Genomic DNA, 16426 nt, shown 5'->3' with positions numbered 1-16426 from the left:
GTATTTTTGAACATTTCCCTGTGACCTATTTTTGGTAGTCTCATACCTTTTAAAAATGTTTACCTTTTCTTCATTTCCACTTAAGAAAAGGTAACATCCAATACAAATATACAAAGCATATTGATATGCCAAGAAATGCAAACATATGTGTTAACTTTCTTTTCTAAAATTGTTCTTTCAAAACTTTGAAATCACTGTTTTCTTATCTAACTACAACACCAACTCTCTAATACAGAAGGAATATACAGAAGGAATATCTCTTTAAGCTAAAATACAAATTCCCTGCCATGCCTTCAAATGAAATAATAAACTCCAAACGCTACTTTGCAGACATTCTGTAGCAGGAGCTGGAACACCAGGGCCTGTGGGCCTGGACCAGCCCGCAGCTAACCACAGTTTTCACATTCTAAGTGAGGAAAAAATTCAAAATAATAATACTGTTTCTTGCCATATAAATGATATGGAATTCAAATCTGAGTGTGCCTAAATGAAATTTTATTGGAATACAGCTGTACTTTTTCATTCACCCATCGTCTGTGGCTGCTTTTACACTACACAGCAGAGTGCTCACGACTGAGACCACACGTGGCATTCCCACCACTCACTTCACGCTGCTGCCACACGGCACAAGTCACAGTAATGCATTTTTACTCGACAGCACCCTGTGCCCTGCGTATCGCCCCCCGCGACACTTCATTATCTTTATTACCAGCAGACGCGTATACCTGCCATGTCAATGCAAACTAGAAAAAAAGTGGACTGAAAATATTCCATCTTTAAGGTACAATTGAAGTGTGGGTTGTTTCACAATCAAATCTGATAGCAAAGCATTATGTTTATCAAGCCATGAACCTGTATCTCTGCTACAGGAATACAACATATGTGGTCCTGGCCAAGTAGCTCAATTGGTTAGAGTATCATCCTGATACAGGCAAGGGTACAGGTTCGACCTCCAGTCAGGGGTCATGAAAGACTCAATCAATGAATGCAAAACTAATAAGAACAACAAATGATGTTTCTTTCTTTCCCTCTCTCTCAAACCAATAAATAAAAAAAATTTAAATACAATGTATGTCGACATTACCAGACCAAGTTTTCACAGTATTCCCTGTCACACACAATTCAAAATAATTATAAAAATTAAATAGAATGGCTCATCATAGTAAAATTTCTTCAGAAGAAAAAGTAAAAAAGGAAGAAAAGAAATGAGGCTTCGACCAAAATCCAAGTGACTTATTTAGCCCTGTAGGGAAGTTATTTACTTATAGTATGTGGATTAAATGATGATTCACTGCAGCAACTAAAGAAATATAAACCTGTTTAAGACCATTAGCCTGTAGGTGAGAACAGCTGCTTTAAAGTGTTGCAGCCACAGGAAACATCAATAGTCCATTTAAATTATTCAGTGAAGGCAAATTGAGTGGTTTTCCTTGGTGCTTAAGTTGACAGGTGTTATGGATACCGCTCATTTGTGCCTGTTTGCTCTGGGAATCAATGTTTGCAGTGACTGAAGAATTAGCTTCTGTGAATCTGGGCATGCAACAGGTGAATACTTTTAAAGAAGTTTAAAAAACTCTACCTGAGGTGAAACCAGCTATGATGTGTTACAACTTATGTCAGTAGAAACCGGTTTACTTTGACAGATTGCCACTTGTGAATATGTGAGGTGTTTAAATCCCATGGCTGTAATATCATTGTACCGTGTTATCAATCAACTCTGTGGAAAACACTCGAATGCACCAGGTGTCACTGGACCAGCAGTATCAACAGCGCCCTCCACATAATTTCGTCAAAAAAGCTGCTAAATATTCTGACTTGCCCTCACACACAGTGTTTTATTGTGAGGTTTCCTTCTTAGGATTGATTGATTGATTGATTGATTGGAAGGGAAGGGAAGGGAGGGGGAAGGAAAGGGAGAGAAACATCAAATGTGTGAGAGTAGCACCCACGGGCTGCCTCCCACAGGCCCCCAGCCAGAGACCTGGCCCCCAACCCAGGCATGTGCCCTGACTGGGAACCGAACCAGAAACCCTTTGGTTCACAAACCAATGCTCAATCCACTGAGGCACACCAGCCAACGCTTATTGCAAGCTTTGTGTTTTTAGCTCAGGGCCAAGATTGAAAGTTTGTTCTAAGTGAAAAGAACCTGCCTTTTCATAAAAGAAGCACTATTATGGAACACTGACTGGAGGGCTTTAGAATCCATTTTCGCTAATTTGCTACTTGTGGTTATTCAGTGATACTTCTCAATGAAGTCAACCTAAACTTACAAGACGACACAGCACTTACGTGCAAAACTTACCCTGTAGTAAAGTCATTTTGACAATAAAAGCAAGATCTCCATCCTCACACAAATTTGTAGTGGTTATATTTTTTGAGCAAAAACTACAATTTTACCAGTATTTTATAGAGATCTCAATGCAAATACAAAGGAAAATTTCATATCTCAGGACCCATTTAGTTGTCCCACTGAGCAACTTTCACTTAACTTTAAATACAGATGATTAGGCCCTGTCTGGTGTGGTTCAGTGGATTGAGTGCCAGCCTGGGAACCAAAGGGTCACTGGTTCATTCCCAGTCAGGGCACACGCCTGGGTTGCAGGCCAGTTCCCAGTAGGGGGCACGCAACAGGCAACAACACATTGATGTTTCTCTCCCTCTCTTTCCCTCTCTCAATAAATAAATAAATAAAATTTTTTTAAAAAGAAATGATTGGGATCTAACATGCTAAACAGAAAATGTCCAGAGAATAATCTAATTCTATATTAGATTATTCCAAGAGATCAATATACTCAGTTTAAACCCACCCCCCTGGATTGATCTCAATATTGAGCAGTGTTTTTATCTGGGTGAAATACTAAATTTGGGTAAAAGATTAAATGTATAAAATCTCATTAAAGACCAGGACCAACATATGGACATTTCCAATCGATTTTGGTGATAAGGAATAACTTTGAACCCTAATTAAGAGAAACGTTATCTGTCCAAAAAAAGAATTTCATTCTTCTCTTTAGTAGACCTGTTTTACAAAAACTTGTACTCAATATTATTGTTCTTAATTTCATCAATGAAAATGTGAAAATTGGTTTTCTCTCTCATTATATAAATACCTATATAATATCTTTAATTTTGCCTCTTAGCCCACAAAGCCTAAAATACTTACTATTTTCAGATCTCCATTCTAGCAGATGTAAAGTCTGAGTGGGAAGTTAGCCTGTGGAAGGCAAGAAAGCATTTCCACCAAGACCGCTTGGTTATATGAGTGACAACCAACAGAGTATGTGAAAAACAGTAAAGTTATCAATACCAAATCATATAAACATGCTTCCTTGTTCTTACCTTTTCGAGCCACTCAGTAATACCAGTTTCTTCCAGAAGATGGCTCCCTTCATTTTCCCAAATTTTTATTTAAAATTTTTTGAACATACAAAAAATTTGAAAGACTATTATAGTGAAAACTCATAAACTCACCACTCTGATTCTCTTATCAACAGTCTGTTATGTTTGTTTTCTCTCCTGTCTATTTATCAATCCCTGTACCCATCTTGTTTTTTTGATGTATCAATATCCTTCCCTCCATATACTTAAGTATTTTATTAACTAGTGCTCAATATTTACTCACAATTTCCTTTATTTTAAAGTAAAATTTATAGACTTCCAGCATAGATGGAGGTATAGGTAGATATGCTTTGCTTCCTCACACAACCAAAAGAAGGACAACAAATTTAAAAACAAAAAACAACCAGAACTGCCATAATTTGAACTATAGGGAGGTCCAACAACCAAAGAGTTAAAGGAGAAACATTCATCCAGACTGGTAGGAGGAGCAGAGACAGGCAGTCGGGGTGGAGAAGATACTCAGCAAGGTGACAGACAGGGCTGAGTGCAGAGGCGGCTGACAGACTGGGCAGTACCGTATTCTCTTGCGGATAAATGGGGAGGAACAAATGGGGAGTGAGACACCACAGAACCCAGGGTTCCAGTGCAGGGAAATCAAGCCTCAAAACCTCTGGTTGTAAAACCCTGTGGGGGATGAGGTGGCAGGAGAAGCTCCCAACTGCATAGGAGAGTTCACTGGAGAAACCCATGGGGTCCTAGAACATACACAGGCACACTCGCCTGGGAACCAGCACCAGAATGGTCCAATTTGCTTGTGGGTAGCAGGGGAAGTAAATGAAAGCAGGCAAGAGCAGAGCAAGCAGCATTGTTCCTTCTCTGACCCCTCCCCCTCATACTGCTCCACAAGAAATGGGTTGCCCTGCCATGACAAATACCTAAGGCTCCCCCCCTTACAGTATAAGAGGTACTTCAAGACAAAGAAATATGGCCCAAATTAAAGAATAGATCAAAACTCCTGAAAAAGAACTAAGCAATAAGGAGATAGCCAACCTATCAGATGCAGAGTTCAAAACACTGGTAATCAGGATGCTCACAGAAATGCTTGAGTAAGGATGCAAAATAGAGGGAAAAATGAAGGCTATGAAAAGTGAAGTAAAGAAAAATATATAGGGAACAAACAGTGAAGGGAAGGAAACTGGGACTCAAATCAATGGTTTGGACCAAAAGGAAAAAAATATACATTCAGCCAGAAGAGAATGAAGAAATAAGAACTCAAAAAAAAATGGAGAGGCTTAGAAACCTCTGGGACAACTTTAAACATTCCAACATCCAAATCACAGGGGTGCCAGAAGAAGTGAAAAAACAAGAAATTGAAAACTTATTTAAAAACATAGTGAAAGAGAACTTCCCCAATCTGGTGAAGGAAATAGACTTCCAGGAAGTCCAGGAAAGTAATTTATTTTGGGACTCAAGAGAGTCTCAAAGAAACTGGACCCAAGGAAGCACACACCAAGACAGCATAATGAAATCACCCAAGATTAAAGATAAGGAGATAATCTCAAAAGCCTTCAGTTACTGACACAGGAGTTCCCATAAGGCTATGAGCCAAGATATCTCAACAGAAACCTTACAGGTAAGAAAGGGCTGAAAGGAAGTATTTGAAGTCAGGAAGGCAAGGGCCTACATCCAAGATTGCTCTATCTAGCAAAGCTTTCATTTAGAATGGAAGGGCAGATAAAGTGCTTCCCAGATAAGGTCAAGTTAAAGGAGTTCAGCACCACCAAGCCCTAATTATGTGAAACGTTAAAGGGACTTATCTAAGAAAAAGATCAAAACTGTTAACAGGAAAATGACAATAAACTCACGACTATCAACAAATAAACCTAATAAAGAAACTAAGGAAACAACCAGAACAGGAACAGAATCACAGAAATGGAGATCACAGGGAGGGTTATCAGTGAAGAAAATGATGGGAAAGGTACAGGAAATAAGAAGCACAAATGGTAGGTACAAAATAGACAGGGAAGAGTTAAGAATAGTATGGGAAATAGAGAAGCCAAAGAACTTTACCTATGACTCATGGTCATGAACTAGCGGGGTGGAATACTAGTGGGAGGGGAGGTGCAGGGTAGAGGGAGATAAAAGGGAGAAAGAAATTAGGACAACTGTAATAGCATAATCAATAAAATATACTTTAAAAGAAATATTTTTAAGTAAAATTTACATACAGTGAAATGCTCAAATCTTACATGAACGTGTCCTGAATTTTGACAATTGTGTGATTAACCCTAAACCCATAAAAATACAGATCATTACCACTAACATACAATGTTCCCCTATAGCCCTCCCCTTCCTCTCCCACCCAGAAGCAACCACTGTTCTGATTTTCTCCACAGGTTAGTTTTGCATATTGCAGCATTTGATATGCACAGTCATACAGTATATACTTTTTGTAAATGTTCTTTCACTTAGCATAATAGTTCTGGAACTCCTGTTGATGTATAAAATCAAGAGTTCATTCCACTTTATTTCTGAGTAGTAATGTATTGTTTAAGTATATATTATGGTTTGCTTATATATTCACCTGTTGATGGGGCACCTAGACTGTTTTCTGTGGGGATTATGAATAAAAATGCTATAAACATTCCTGTATGAAGTTTTTTTGCTTTAAATTTTTTAAGTTATAAAATAATACAGGTAATGTTTACTTTTCCTATTTTTCAGGAATGAATTATGGGACTTAAATCTTTTCATCAAAAACAGATTACCATTGTTTGAAACTTTTTACCATGGAAAAGTAATTAAAAGAGTACATCACAATTTACAGACTATTTCCCTGCCCAACACCCAGCTTCAACCATTATCCACTCCTGGTCAAACTTTTTTTTCAGCCATGTCCTTACCTACTGAACCACCCTCCCATTATTTTAAGGCAAATCCCAGCCATCCTGCTGTTTCATCTGTAAATATTGAGTATATGTATCTGGAAAAGTAAACTTTCAAAAATTAAACATGACAGTTTGATGATAACACCTACAGGATTAGTAATACATCTTGATATCATCAAAAAACCCAATCAGTTTTCAGATTGCCCTATTGCCTGTCTAGCTTGTTTGTTCAACTGGACCCCAAATAAGATCTTCGTATTGCAATTGGTTATGGAGGCTCTCAAATTTCTTTTTGTCCACCAGTGCATTCCCGTAGGGCCCCGTGTTCAGAACTCCATGCTTGAGGGTTAATGCTCTGCAGTCACTGCCTTGAAAGTCAATAATTGTACCTTTGTATTCATTTTGTAAGTGAAGTACAGTGGGACAATTGAGCGCATGTTAGCAGCTTGGAGTCTCAACTTCCACTTGGGCCCATGTCCTGAGGCCTCCTCACTCTATCAGGCCCAGTCCTAGAGAGCCCTGGGTTTGCAGCGGTTCAGCGGATGCCAGCCTCTGCCTCTCCGTCCAGTCTCTTCAAAGCTGGCAGCACCACTGCCTACAACACCAGTGGCTCAATGCCCACCCACACCCCCACGGTATTGCTGGTTCGCTGCAGACTGTGCTAGGAGGATGCAGGAGGGAGATGGCTGACCCCACTCCCAAGCCTCTGCTAGCAAGTGTACAAAATAATGTGAAAGGTGGAGACAGACTGCAAAATGAATAGTTTAATATTTTAGTACCTTAAACAGCATCTTTTACCTGCTCTTGGCAAAAACAAAAACAAACCCACACTGGGAGTCCTTAAAATTAGTTATATAGCTAGTCCTGTCCATACGTACTCCCCAGACTCCTGGCCAAGTCTCCCTTCCTTTCTTTCTCAATTTACATGTTGTTGAAGAAATTGTCATGCCAATTGCACCCCTGCAGAGTCATTTCACATTTCCCTCTGTCCCCCTGTACTTAATATGTGATAGATTAGATGTATATTTTTAAAAGAATACTTTATAATTCTTAATTTTAAGAATAATTCATGATTTTTAATTTTAATAGTACTTCATAATTTTAAAGAAAGCTGCATAATTTTTAATGCTGTATAATTATTAAACCTAGTAATGTCCTAACCTAGCTGCTAGGCATTGCTTTCAATTGCCTAGAAGGCAATGCCTGAGAGTCTTGGGACTGACCAGCCTGCTGGGAACTATGGTGGTAGATTGTAATGAAGGAACAGTCCCTCCTGCACCTGAGAAAACTAAGTTGTTGAAAGGACACACTCAGAATGCACTTACCTGGTTTCCAGGGGTGGTGAACACACCTGAGCCAGATCCCTCTTCAAGCAAGGGCTTGCTGCCCTCAAGGGGCTGCGTGGCCAGCAGCACCCTCCACTGTCAGCAGGGTCTGGCTCAGCTGCTGAGAACCACATCTCCTAAGTCATGACTCTTAACACACATCTGGTGACTAAGCAACATGGGGGTGCAAAGAGCATTGATCATTTGGCCCAACACAGGACACTCTGACAGGCAGTATTTGTTCCGGAGCACCTAGCAGGGCTGAGGTTCAGTTAGGCCACAATTTATTTAACTTCTTCTGCCTAATACTGCTTTCTCCTGCTTCTTTTTTGTGGGTGGGTTTGGTTTTCTGTTCTTCACGGGACTTGATCCCCAATAAATATCCTGCACCCTGAGTTTGGTCTCAGTAGCTACTTCCTGAGAAGCCAGCCTGTGACACTAGATGATGTTATACTGTGTATTCTACTATCTACTACTCTAAGTATGTAACTCCAAAAATATAACCTATTCCTAACTTCCCACCACACAGTTCCACCTTAATGTTCTATGGCATCTTAAACCGAGTCTTTCCAAAACTGACCCATTTTCCAACAAATATGTTCCTTCCTCCTATCTTCGTCTGACAAATGATGTCACTATCTATTAAGTCCTCATTTTCATAACTGCCTTAACTCCTTAATTACCAATGCTACATTAACAAATTGCTCCCCAAACAATAAACCTTTATGATCTCACAGGTACTGTGGGTTCAGAAATCAAGAGGGTTTGTCTGGGTGGAAACTGGACCAGGGAAGAACACGTTCTGCCCCTGAGCCTCTGGAGGGAGCCCAGAGACCTGGGTTTTAGTCCAGTGATACTGATGTCAGATCGCTGGCCTCCAGAACTGAAAGAGAACACATTTCAATTTTTTAGGCTACCAATTTTGCAGTAATTTGTGATAGCAACCAAAGGAATTTCGTAACAGTCAGTGAAGTATGTATAAAGATGAAGAAGCGGTGAAGAATGCTCTGTTGTCCTCAGGAGGTATATAAAGCTGAGAAGAGCACCAACTTTTGGCTCAGAATTGCTCCACAAGTAAAGGGAATAGACTACACCTGAGCCTTTTGCCTATAAAAAAGTGTAAGAATAAAGTAAGCAAAAATTTATGTATGGTGTTGTAAACTTGTGCTTTCTGACACTATGTAAAAATGGGTTTAGAGGTTTCTGTAACATTGCTTATTCCAGGAGTGTTTGATTTAAGGTGTGATATACACATCGTGTTACAAAAGAACCATGAAATGCCAGCTCAAGAATGTCACCTCTAGAGTAAAAGAGCTAAAATCCTTAATACCTAGGCTCCTGCTTTTCCTGTACAGAGCTAGTCCAGCCAAACATAATTTTGAAGCCTAATAAAATACTTGTAAAATTCCTGGGAAGAAACAGTGAATGCTGAGGTTCTGTGGAGCAAAACAGAACCAAATTCCTGAGGTAAATCTTGGCCCCAGGCTCTATTCACATCCAGCTCATGGAATTTGTAGAAGCCAGGGCTATTCCAGGAAAAACACATTCACGCACATATTTTTAACGATCAAATGTTTCTTTAATTAGCAGTGAATTAAAAACAGGGTGGGATGAATATTAGAGTTGATTGAGTTCATGGAAGCCTGTGGCATTCATTTGTCTAGTCTACATAGACACTATCTTCCCGAAGCATACCAGGTATTCTTAACAGCTGGTCAGAGTCAGCCAGACTGTCAAATTCTGCCTCTTCACTTCTCACTGCCACTCCTAGTGCTGCTGGTTCCAGCGAGATTGTACAGCTTCCTTAACTATAAAGCCACTTTACTGGATTTTCCAAATCTCTTCAATGACCTACTTACGAAACGTTTTTAGGGGCAAGCTGCTTAGACAGATAGCATAAGCCAATCAGTACATTTGTGTCCTAGGATTGCCTCTTGACACGCCCCATCCGTTATATATGCTTAAGTGTCTAGCATTGCAGAAGTGCTCAGGAGATGGAGGCGCTGGCCCCCTGCGGGTCTGGCCGGAGCTCTCTTCCCCAGGCTTCCAGTTTGGGCTTTGACCTCTGCACAACCAAACGTTCCCGGGCTCCATTAGGCAGCAGCCCCACAACGTGGCCTCTTCCCCGATGGCAGTGGTCATTTTGCGGGACTATGACGCTTAGTAACCGGGGATTTAGTAAAAACTGAATGAACTAATGTATGTAAATGCTTTAGCACACGTCCTGCCAGAGCACTCAATGAAAGTTAATTATAACTAATGCCAAGAGCCATCAAGCACGATTCGATTCGCACGGCCTGATAGTTCAGGGTGTCACTGCTTTTTTTTTTTTTGCAAATTGTGAACCTATTACAATTTAATGTCGTTGAATGAGGAAATGGGTCAACACAGAGGGCAGAAAAGTGATTTTAAGTTTTACCTGCGGGGTATTCGTCTGTGGGCCACTGAACTATAAAAGGGAGAGTTCACATTCCTGCAGCAGGATGGTGACTACAGGACACCTGACCTAGGAGAGGATGACTCCGAAACGAGCCGCCTCAGCCCCAGGGTTTACGCCGGTACTTGCTTGCAGAGCGCCTCAGAATAAAAAGCGGCGTTTCAGAAAACGCAGATCGGTCGCCTCGCTTGAGTGATGTCATCACCGAGCGCCGGAGTTACAGGAAGGAATTGGGGGAGGAGACTGTTTCCTTGACCCTACAAGGCCTTTTCCCATGATCCTCTCCTTCTCTTCACCATCTTTCCTTCTTCCCGGCCGCGGCAGCCATGAAGTAAGCAGGAGCCTTGCAACCCAATCCTGTTCCATCTGCGGGCAGATCGCCCCTCCGGTGTCACGCACATGGCTTCTCCTTGCCATAGACACCCTCCCTAATAGGCTTTCGCTTCTGTTACAGGGTCGAGCTGTGCAGTTTCAGTGGGTACAAGATCTACCCCGGACACGGGAGGCGCTACGCCAGGACCGACGGGAAGGTGATAGGCCGCGTCGGCTAAATGCGATTTGTTCTCCGAAGAGGAACGACCGGGCTAATTCGGTCGAGGCGGGTTCATTTGCCACACCATTTTTGGTCCGTGGAAGGCTTGCTTTGGGGACCCTGTGCTCAGTGGTTGTAGGGATCAGAAGCCTCTACGTGAACCATTCTTGAGTTTTGGTCTGGAGTGACTCAGGTCGGAAATTAGTCTGTAACGTCAGTGCCCCAGTGTGAGACAAAATCAGGCTACTTTATGGACACAGGACCTTTGGGAACCCAATGAGAGACAGGAACTGGGTGCCTCCCAGAATTTGACACCCCACCCTCCCCTGGGACATGAATTTAGTTTTAACTGCTGTTAAAAGCCAGGACCAAATGCAAAGATCACGGTGCCACCCAGGTACCTGCCAGTTGTGTGACAAGCCATTTGGTCTCTGGGCGCAACTTAATAAAATGAGAATATAATACTAAGAAATTGCTAGATTTCAAACCCAGCCTTTTTCTACTTTGTGTAGTTGAGTAGGTAACTTCTGTACTTTAAACTTATCACGACAGGTTTTCCAATTTCTTAATGCAAAATGCGAGTCGGCGTTCCTTTCCAAGAGGAATCCTCGACAGATAAACTGGACTGTCCTCTACAGGAGAAAGCACAAAAAGGGACAGTCGGTAAGTGAAACGTGCTTTGATGTAGTGGGGCTGTCTCCGAAGTTGTTTAAACTGATCAGTTGCTGCTCTGTAAAATTGTAACTAAATGAGACAGTATGTAAACATGCTTTTAAACTCTAAGTCATCAAACAGTGAAGTGCAAATGATTAATATAAACGTGTCTCTTCATTGTTAATGTCTTACTAGGCGCACAGTAAATGCCAAGTTGAAATTTTAAAGCATCCCTTTGCCATACCTGATAACATTGATACCCTGACTTCTAGCCTCCAGAAACTGAGAAATAAATTTGTTTATGGGCCACTCAGTCTGGTATTTTGTTTGGGCTCTAGCCCAAATGGACTAGAGCAAATACTAGTCTTAAAAGACTTCGTTTCCCATGCCTCAAAGACTTATTGGTTCATTTCTCACCGGAATTCATGAAGCACAGTTCATAGGTGTGCTCCCCATCTTTTTTGTTTTGCAGGAAGAAATTCAAAAGAAGAGAACCCGCCGGGCAGTCAAATTCCAGAGGGCCATCACTGGTGCATCTCTTGCTGATATAATGGCCAAGAGGAATCAGAAACCTGAAGTTAGGAAAGCTCAACGAGAACAAGCTATCAGGTGAGGAAACCTTCGTTAAGAGCATTATAATGTAGTCTGAAAGGTTTGTTGGAATTTCTAACTGCAATGAAAGCTATTGTACAGTGTGTGTTAATCTAGCTTGGTGGTTAATGACATTGACAACCCCTTTGGAATTACCCTAAAAATAATTGGAGGTGGGGAAGAAATATGATAATTCTACTTGTCCAAACCACTGCGTCTCCTTGTTAATAAGCTATATCCTTAAGGAGTAAAGTGCTTTGCCTTGTGTTATTTTCAACCCTACAGGGCTGCCAAGGAAGCAAAAAAGGCTAAGCAAGCATCTAAAAAGACAGCAATGGCCGCTGCTAAGGTAATTGTTATCATTCTAGATTTCTTATTTAAAACAACAGGAAAACTTAACTTATGATACAAATTGTGGTAATAAAAGTTTCAAGTTTTTAAAGAATTTAAAGGAAGGCTCTAATGGAAGTGATGTTGATAACTGATTTCTGGGTGAGTGTTTTGTTACTAAAAGTTTATTTTGAAATTTTAAATGTAAAGAAAGTTAGAGTTTACACAGCTTTTCTTAATGTTACTGATTTAGAAAACTGTAGTAAAAAAAATAATATGGTCCTAAATGACAAACAAAAATATCCCTTTTGTTCTTAAGATACAATTAGTATCCCACACTGGACATAGAGGGGTGATTAAAAAGAAAATTGCATGAAATGATGCCATACAACATCTTTTTACAGGCTCCCACGAAGGCAGCACCTAAGCAGAAGATTGTGAAGCCTGTGAAGGTTTCTGCTCCTCGTGTTGGTGGAAAACGCTAAGTTGGCCAATCAGGTTTTTAAATAAAGGATTAAAAAGTTAAGAGTTTAAGAGCTAAACTTTTTTTTTAAGATTTTATTTATTTTCTTAAAAGAGGGGAAGGGAGAGAAATGTCAGTGTGAAGTGTGAGAGATTGGTTGCCTCTTCTACATACCCTGACCAGATGCACCCCAACTGGGTACTGAACCCCCAACTCAAACATGTGCTTTCGCCTGGGGATCAAACTGGCAACCTTTCAGTTTGCGGAACAATGCCCAAGCAACTGAACCACACTGATCAGGGCAAGAGCTAAGCATTGTTGAAAGATTATTTTCTCTGGAATATTGCCTCCTAATGTAAGGGCTCATAGTAAGAGAGATGTTAAGCCAAATGCATGGTTAAATGCTAGCTTTGCTCTAATGAGGTGCAAGGGTACATTATAGACTGCACAGCACACTGTCTTGTGGCTGTAAGCACTAGGACACAATGTAGAGTGAGTTAAGGTGCCCTTTATTCTCCAGAAAGATCTTTATTTTCTTGTTAAATTAGTCTCTTTCATGACAGGTAGACACATTTTATATTGGGTTTGCCTTTTGTTCACTGGTATGTCACCTCTTAACCATTAGCCTGATAACTGAGTTTTAAGCACTTAAAACTATTAGATGTATTTATCCGCTCTTTTTGTTTGTTTCTTTTAATTCTAGTTTTAGTTTTAATTGTTGTTCAAGTAGTTTTCTGCCTTTTACTCCTATCCCAGCCCACCCCTTTATCTGCTCTTATTTTCAGAAAAGAAGTTTAAGTGATGAGCACATCTTTGGTAAAATATACTTAGAAATTCCCAAAGCAATTTGTTGAGCTGGGAGTTTGACAGAGCCATAGATAAAATTAGAAAAATGCCTGAGTAGCCTGCTTATGTTCAGGGGATACATGTATGTAAAATGTGATATGGAAAGTAGCAGTGATTGTAATTTATGATAAGACTAGCTTTCCACAGAAAGTAGATCATCTTACCTGCATGTACCACATTGTGCTAAGTTTCAGGGACACAATGAACGAGTCATGGCCTCTTAAGAACCATGTTTTTACATATGAAAATACTATGTGAGGGAAAAATCAGACATCAACACTCCCCCCCACCTTTATTTCATCCAAAGTGGTGGAATTGATTACTTTTTCTAGTTCATGTTAAATTCAGGTGTTTTTCTTGGTGTGGGGAGTAACAAATCAATAACAGCCCTTTGGGGAGACTAAACTAAAATGATGTGTAAAATCAACATAAATATGCAAGATACACTAACTAGCTCTGCTTAGAAATACTAAAGTTTTGCTTAAATAAAATAAACCTTTTTTGTTGTGATAATATTTCCTTTGGGAAAATATGATGATTATTCCCCTGTGAACACGGAAAGCTTAAAAACACCAAAATACCCAATTTGAATGCTGAGCTATGGAGTAAATGTTTGGCCACAGAATAAAAAATCTCATAGAAGCACTATTTTCTGGTCTAAATGTGTTAATAAACTGGAACTGCCAGTTTGGGTTACCTTTAAATGCTGGATCACCTATATAGCTCAGAGCTACAAAAGCTGATGTGTGGAAACAGGCTCCCCCAGGTTGAGAGCCTTGTACAGGATCTCAGGTGACCTCATTAGTCTGCTGGTTTAGCAAAAATTTGGCATCTTGCTCATTGTTAAGTCTACAGTGTAGTTAAGTGCATTCACATTGTTGTGCAACCATCCCACCATCCATCTGCAGGACTTTGCCACCTGTCCAAATTGTCCCAGTTAAACAGTTCCCATACCCCACATTCTTTCCCCCACCTCCAATGGCCTGGGGCCCATCTTCTGCTTTCTGTCCATGGTATTTGACTTGGGACCTCGGGTGAGTGGAATCACGCAGTATTGGCTCCACTGTGTACTTTTTAATGCCTCATCATTTTCCCAGGGTTTTTTTGTTTGTTTGTTTTTAAGATTTTTATTTACATATATTTAGAGGGAGGGGTTGAAAGGGAGTAAAGCATCAATGTGTGTGTGGTTGCCTGTCACATGCCCCCAGCTGGGAATCTGGCCAGTAACCATTGGTTTTCAGGCCATTTCTCAGTCTACTGAGCCACACCAGCCAGAGCCATTTTTCATGAAAAGTGCTGTCTTTGCCTCTGCCTGCTGTCATTACCTAGGAGAACCTGTGGGATGGATTCCTGGGGGTGGGCCTGCTGGTCAGAGGGTCTGAGTTACTGATGGCCATGGGCCCTGCAGACTGATTGGGGAGGTTTTACTTAGCTCTTCCCTAGCTCCTTGGGGGTGCTTGTTCCCCAACCTTGACATTGCACGTTGCAGTTTTTCAGCCCTCCAAGGGTCTCAAGTGTGCTCATGTGGAGTTGCTGCCCCTCTGCCTACTGGCCCTGTCCCCTGACCCTCTCCCACACTATTTCTTTATCAGACTCAGCCCCCAGAAGCGGGCATTCACTTTGGAGGTTCTGTTAGATGCCTCAGTACTGGCAGTTGCTGACCATTATGAATGCCTTTTACCTGTGGGGCCAGCTGGCTCTGCCTGTGCTGGCTAAGACCTCTTCCAGGGTGGGCTCCCATCCCCACCCATATGTGCCCTGGACAAGTCCACTGCTTTCGCCTTCTGAACGTGGCACAGATGCTGGTAGCCACATACTCTACAGCAGCAGTGACCTGATATAAGTGGTGGCAGTCACCTTTCCAGCACATGGCTTGTGCAGAATGTGTCTTCCTGGCCTATCGCAGCACTGGGGTTTCCTGGAGGGTTTTTCACAGCCCTTGCCTCTGCTCTCAGCTGCCTGCTAGTGGTGGACCAGTGTCCACCTACAAACGGGAACAGACTCCAGGCCACTGAAGACCAGGCTGCATGGGACAAATCCCGGGCCCTGCTCCTGCCATCCAGAGGCTGGAGTCCAGAGAGAGCCTGGCCAGCTTGAGAGAGAATGCCTCAGAAGACAGTGTGGGTGAAATGACAAGTCTTTGTCATTGTCTGAGTTCCAGACTCCTCCCAACCCTGAAGACTGGGCAGAGCCAGCCATATGGCCACTGGAGTCTTCCAAGAAGAAATATATGAGACAGTTCTGCCTGGGTTTCTTGTAGGCTGTCTGCTGGAATGGGCTGTGGTGACCATTGCAGGCAGGGTGCCCAGTGCCTTTGTGGGGCGGTCAGTCCAGCTCCCAAGGTGCTGTCCTGGGCCTCTGCACCTGTGCAGAAGGAGTGGCGTTGGGACCTGTAGGTGCCCGGAAGCTGAGCTGGGTGGCCTGATGGCATGTCTGTAGCTGCCCCCTCACCATGCAGCTCTGTTTCCATGGTCAGCAGCACATGGGCCTGCATACCAGTTGGCGCAACAAGCTGTCCCCGCCTCAGGACCCTCACCTAGCCCAGCTACCTTCAAGTTCCCGGTTTCTGTTGGCTTGAGGTGATGTACTCCTCTCAGAATTAACAAACTGAAATCCGAAGTGGTTTTACTCTCACCCAGGGGGACTTTAGAACTTTTGATAACTTAACAAATGAGAAAATATACATGGCTTTGAAACCACAGAATGTTCCATCATCTCAGACTGTCATTTGTACTATGACTATTGTCTCGTTACTGTTTTCATGTGGATGCCAGATGGACCTTTGGCTGATGGTTATGTATCCTGACAGTTATGCTGCACCCACAGGTCCCTTAGTCTCTGGGCTGATTCCCCAAGATTACACATTAGGGGGTCAGGGGAGGAGGACCGCCAGGTCCCCTCTGGGCTGTGCCCTTTCCCCACTATTCCCTCAATCACCCACTACCTGGCTACTTTCCAGCTGGAGGACGTTGGCTCTCCACTCTTTGGTAACATTGTAGTTAACTCCCAGCCTGTAGACAA

The 16426-nt window shown here is 41.9% G+C and overlaps 1 protein-coding gene across 1 annotated transcript; it reads left to right on the top strand.

The window, feature by feature from the left end:
* Positions 1 to 10217: 10217 nt before the first annotated feature.
* On the top strand, positions 10218 to 12622 carry RPL24 (ribosomal protein L24). Its single transcript, XM_037131643.2, has 6 exons — positions 10218 to 10320; positions 10444 to 10519; positions 11074 to 11184; positions 11648 to 11784; positions 12052 to 12115; positions 12501 to 12622. The coding sequence occupies exons 1-6, from the start codon at positions 10316 to 10318 to the stop codon at positions 12579 to 12581; spliced, it is 474 nt and encodes a 157-aa protein (XP_036987538.1). The 5' UTR covers positions 10218 to 10315; the 3' UTR covers positions 12582 to 12622.
* The last annotated feature ends 3804 nt before the right edge of the window (positions 12623 to 16426 follow it).

The sequence above is a fragment of the Artibeus jamaicensis genome, unplaced genomic scaffold (genome assembly GCF_021234435.1).
Source record: "Artibeus jamaicensis isolate MK-2021 breed Jamaican fruit bat unplaced genomic scaffold, CSHL_Jam_final contig_558, whole genome shotgun sequence".
Classification (NCBI taxonomy): Eukaryota; Metazoa; Chordata; class Mammalia; order Chiroptera; family Phyllostomidae; genus Artibeus; species Artibeus jamaicensis.
The sequence above is the reverse complement of the archived record's forward strand: the minus strand, read 5'-3'. Positions and strand labels throughout refer to the sequence as shown.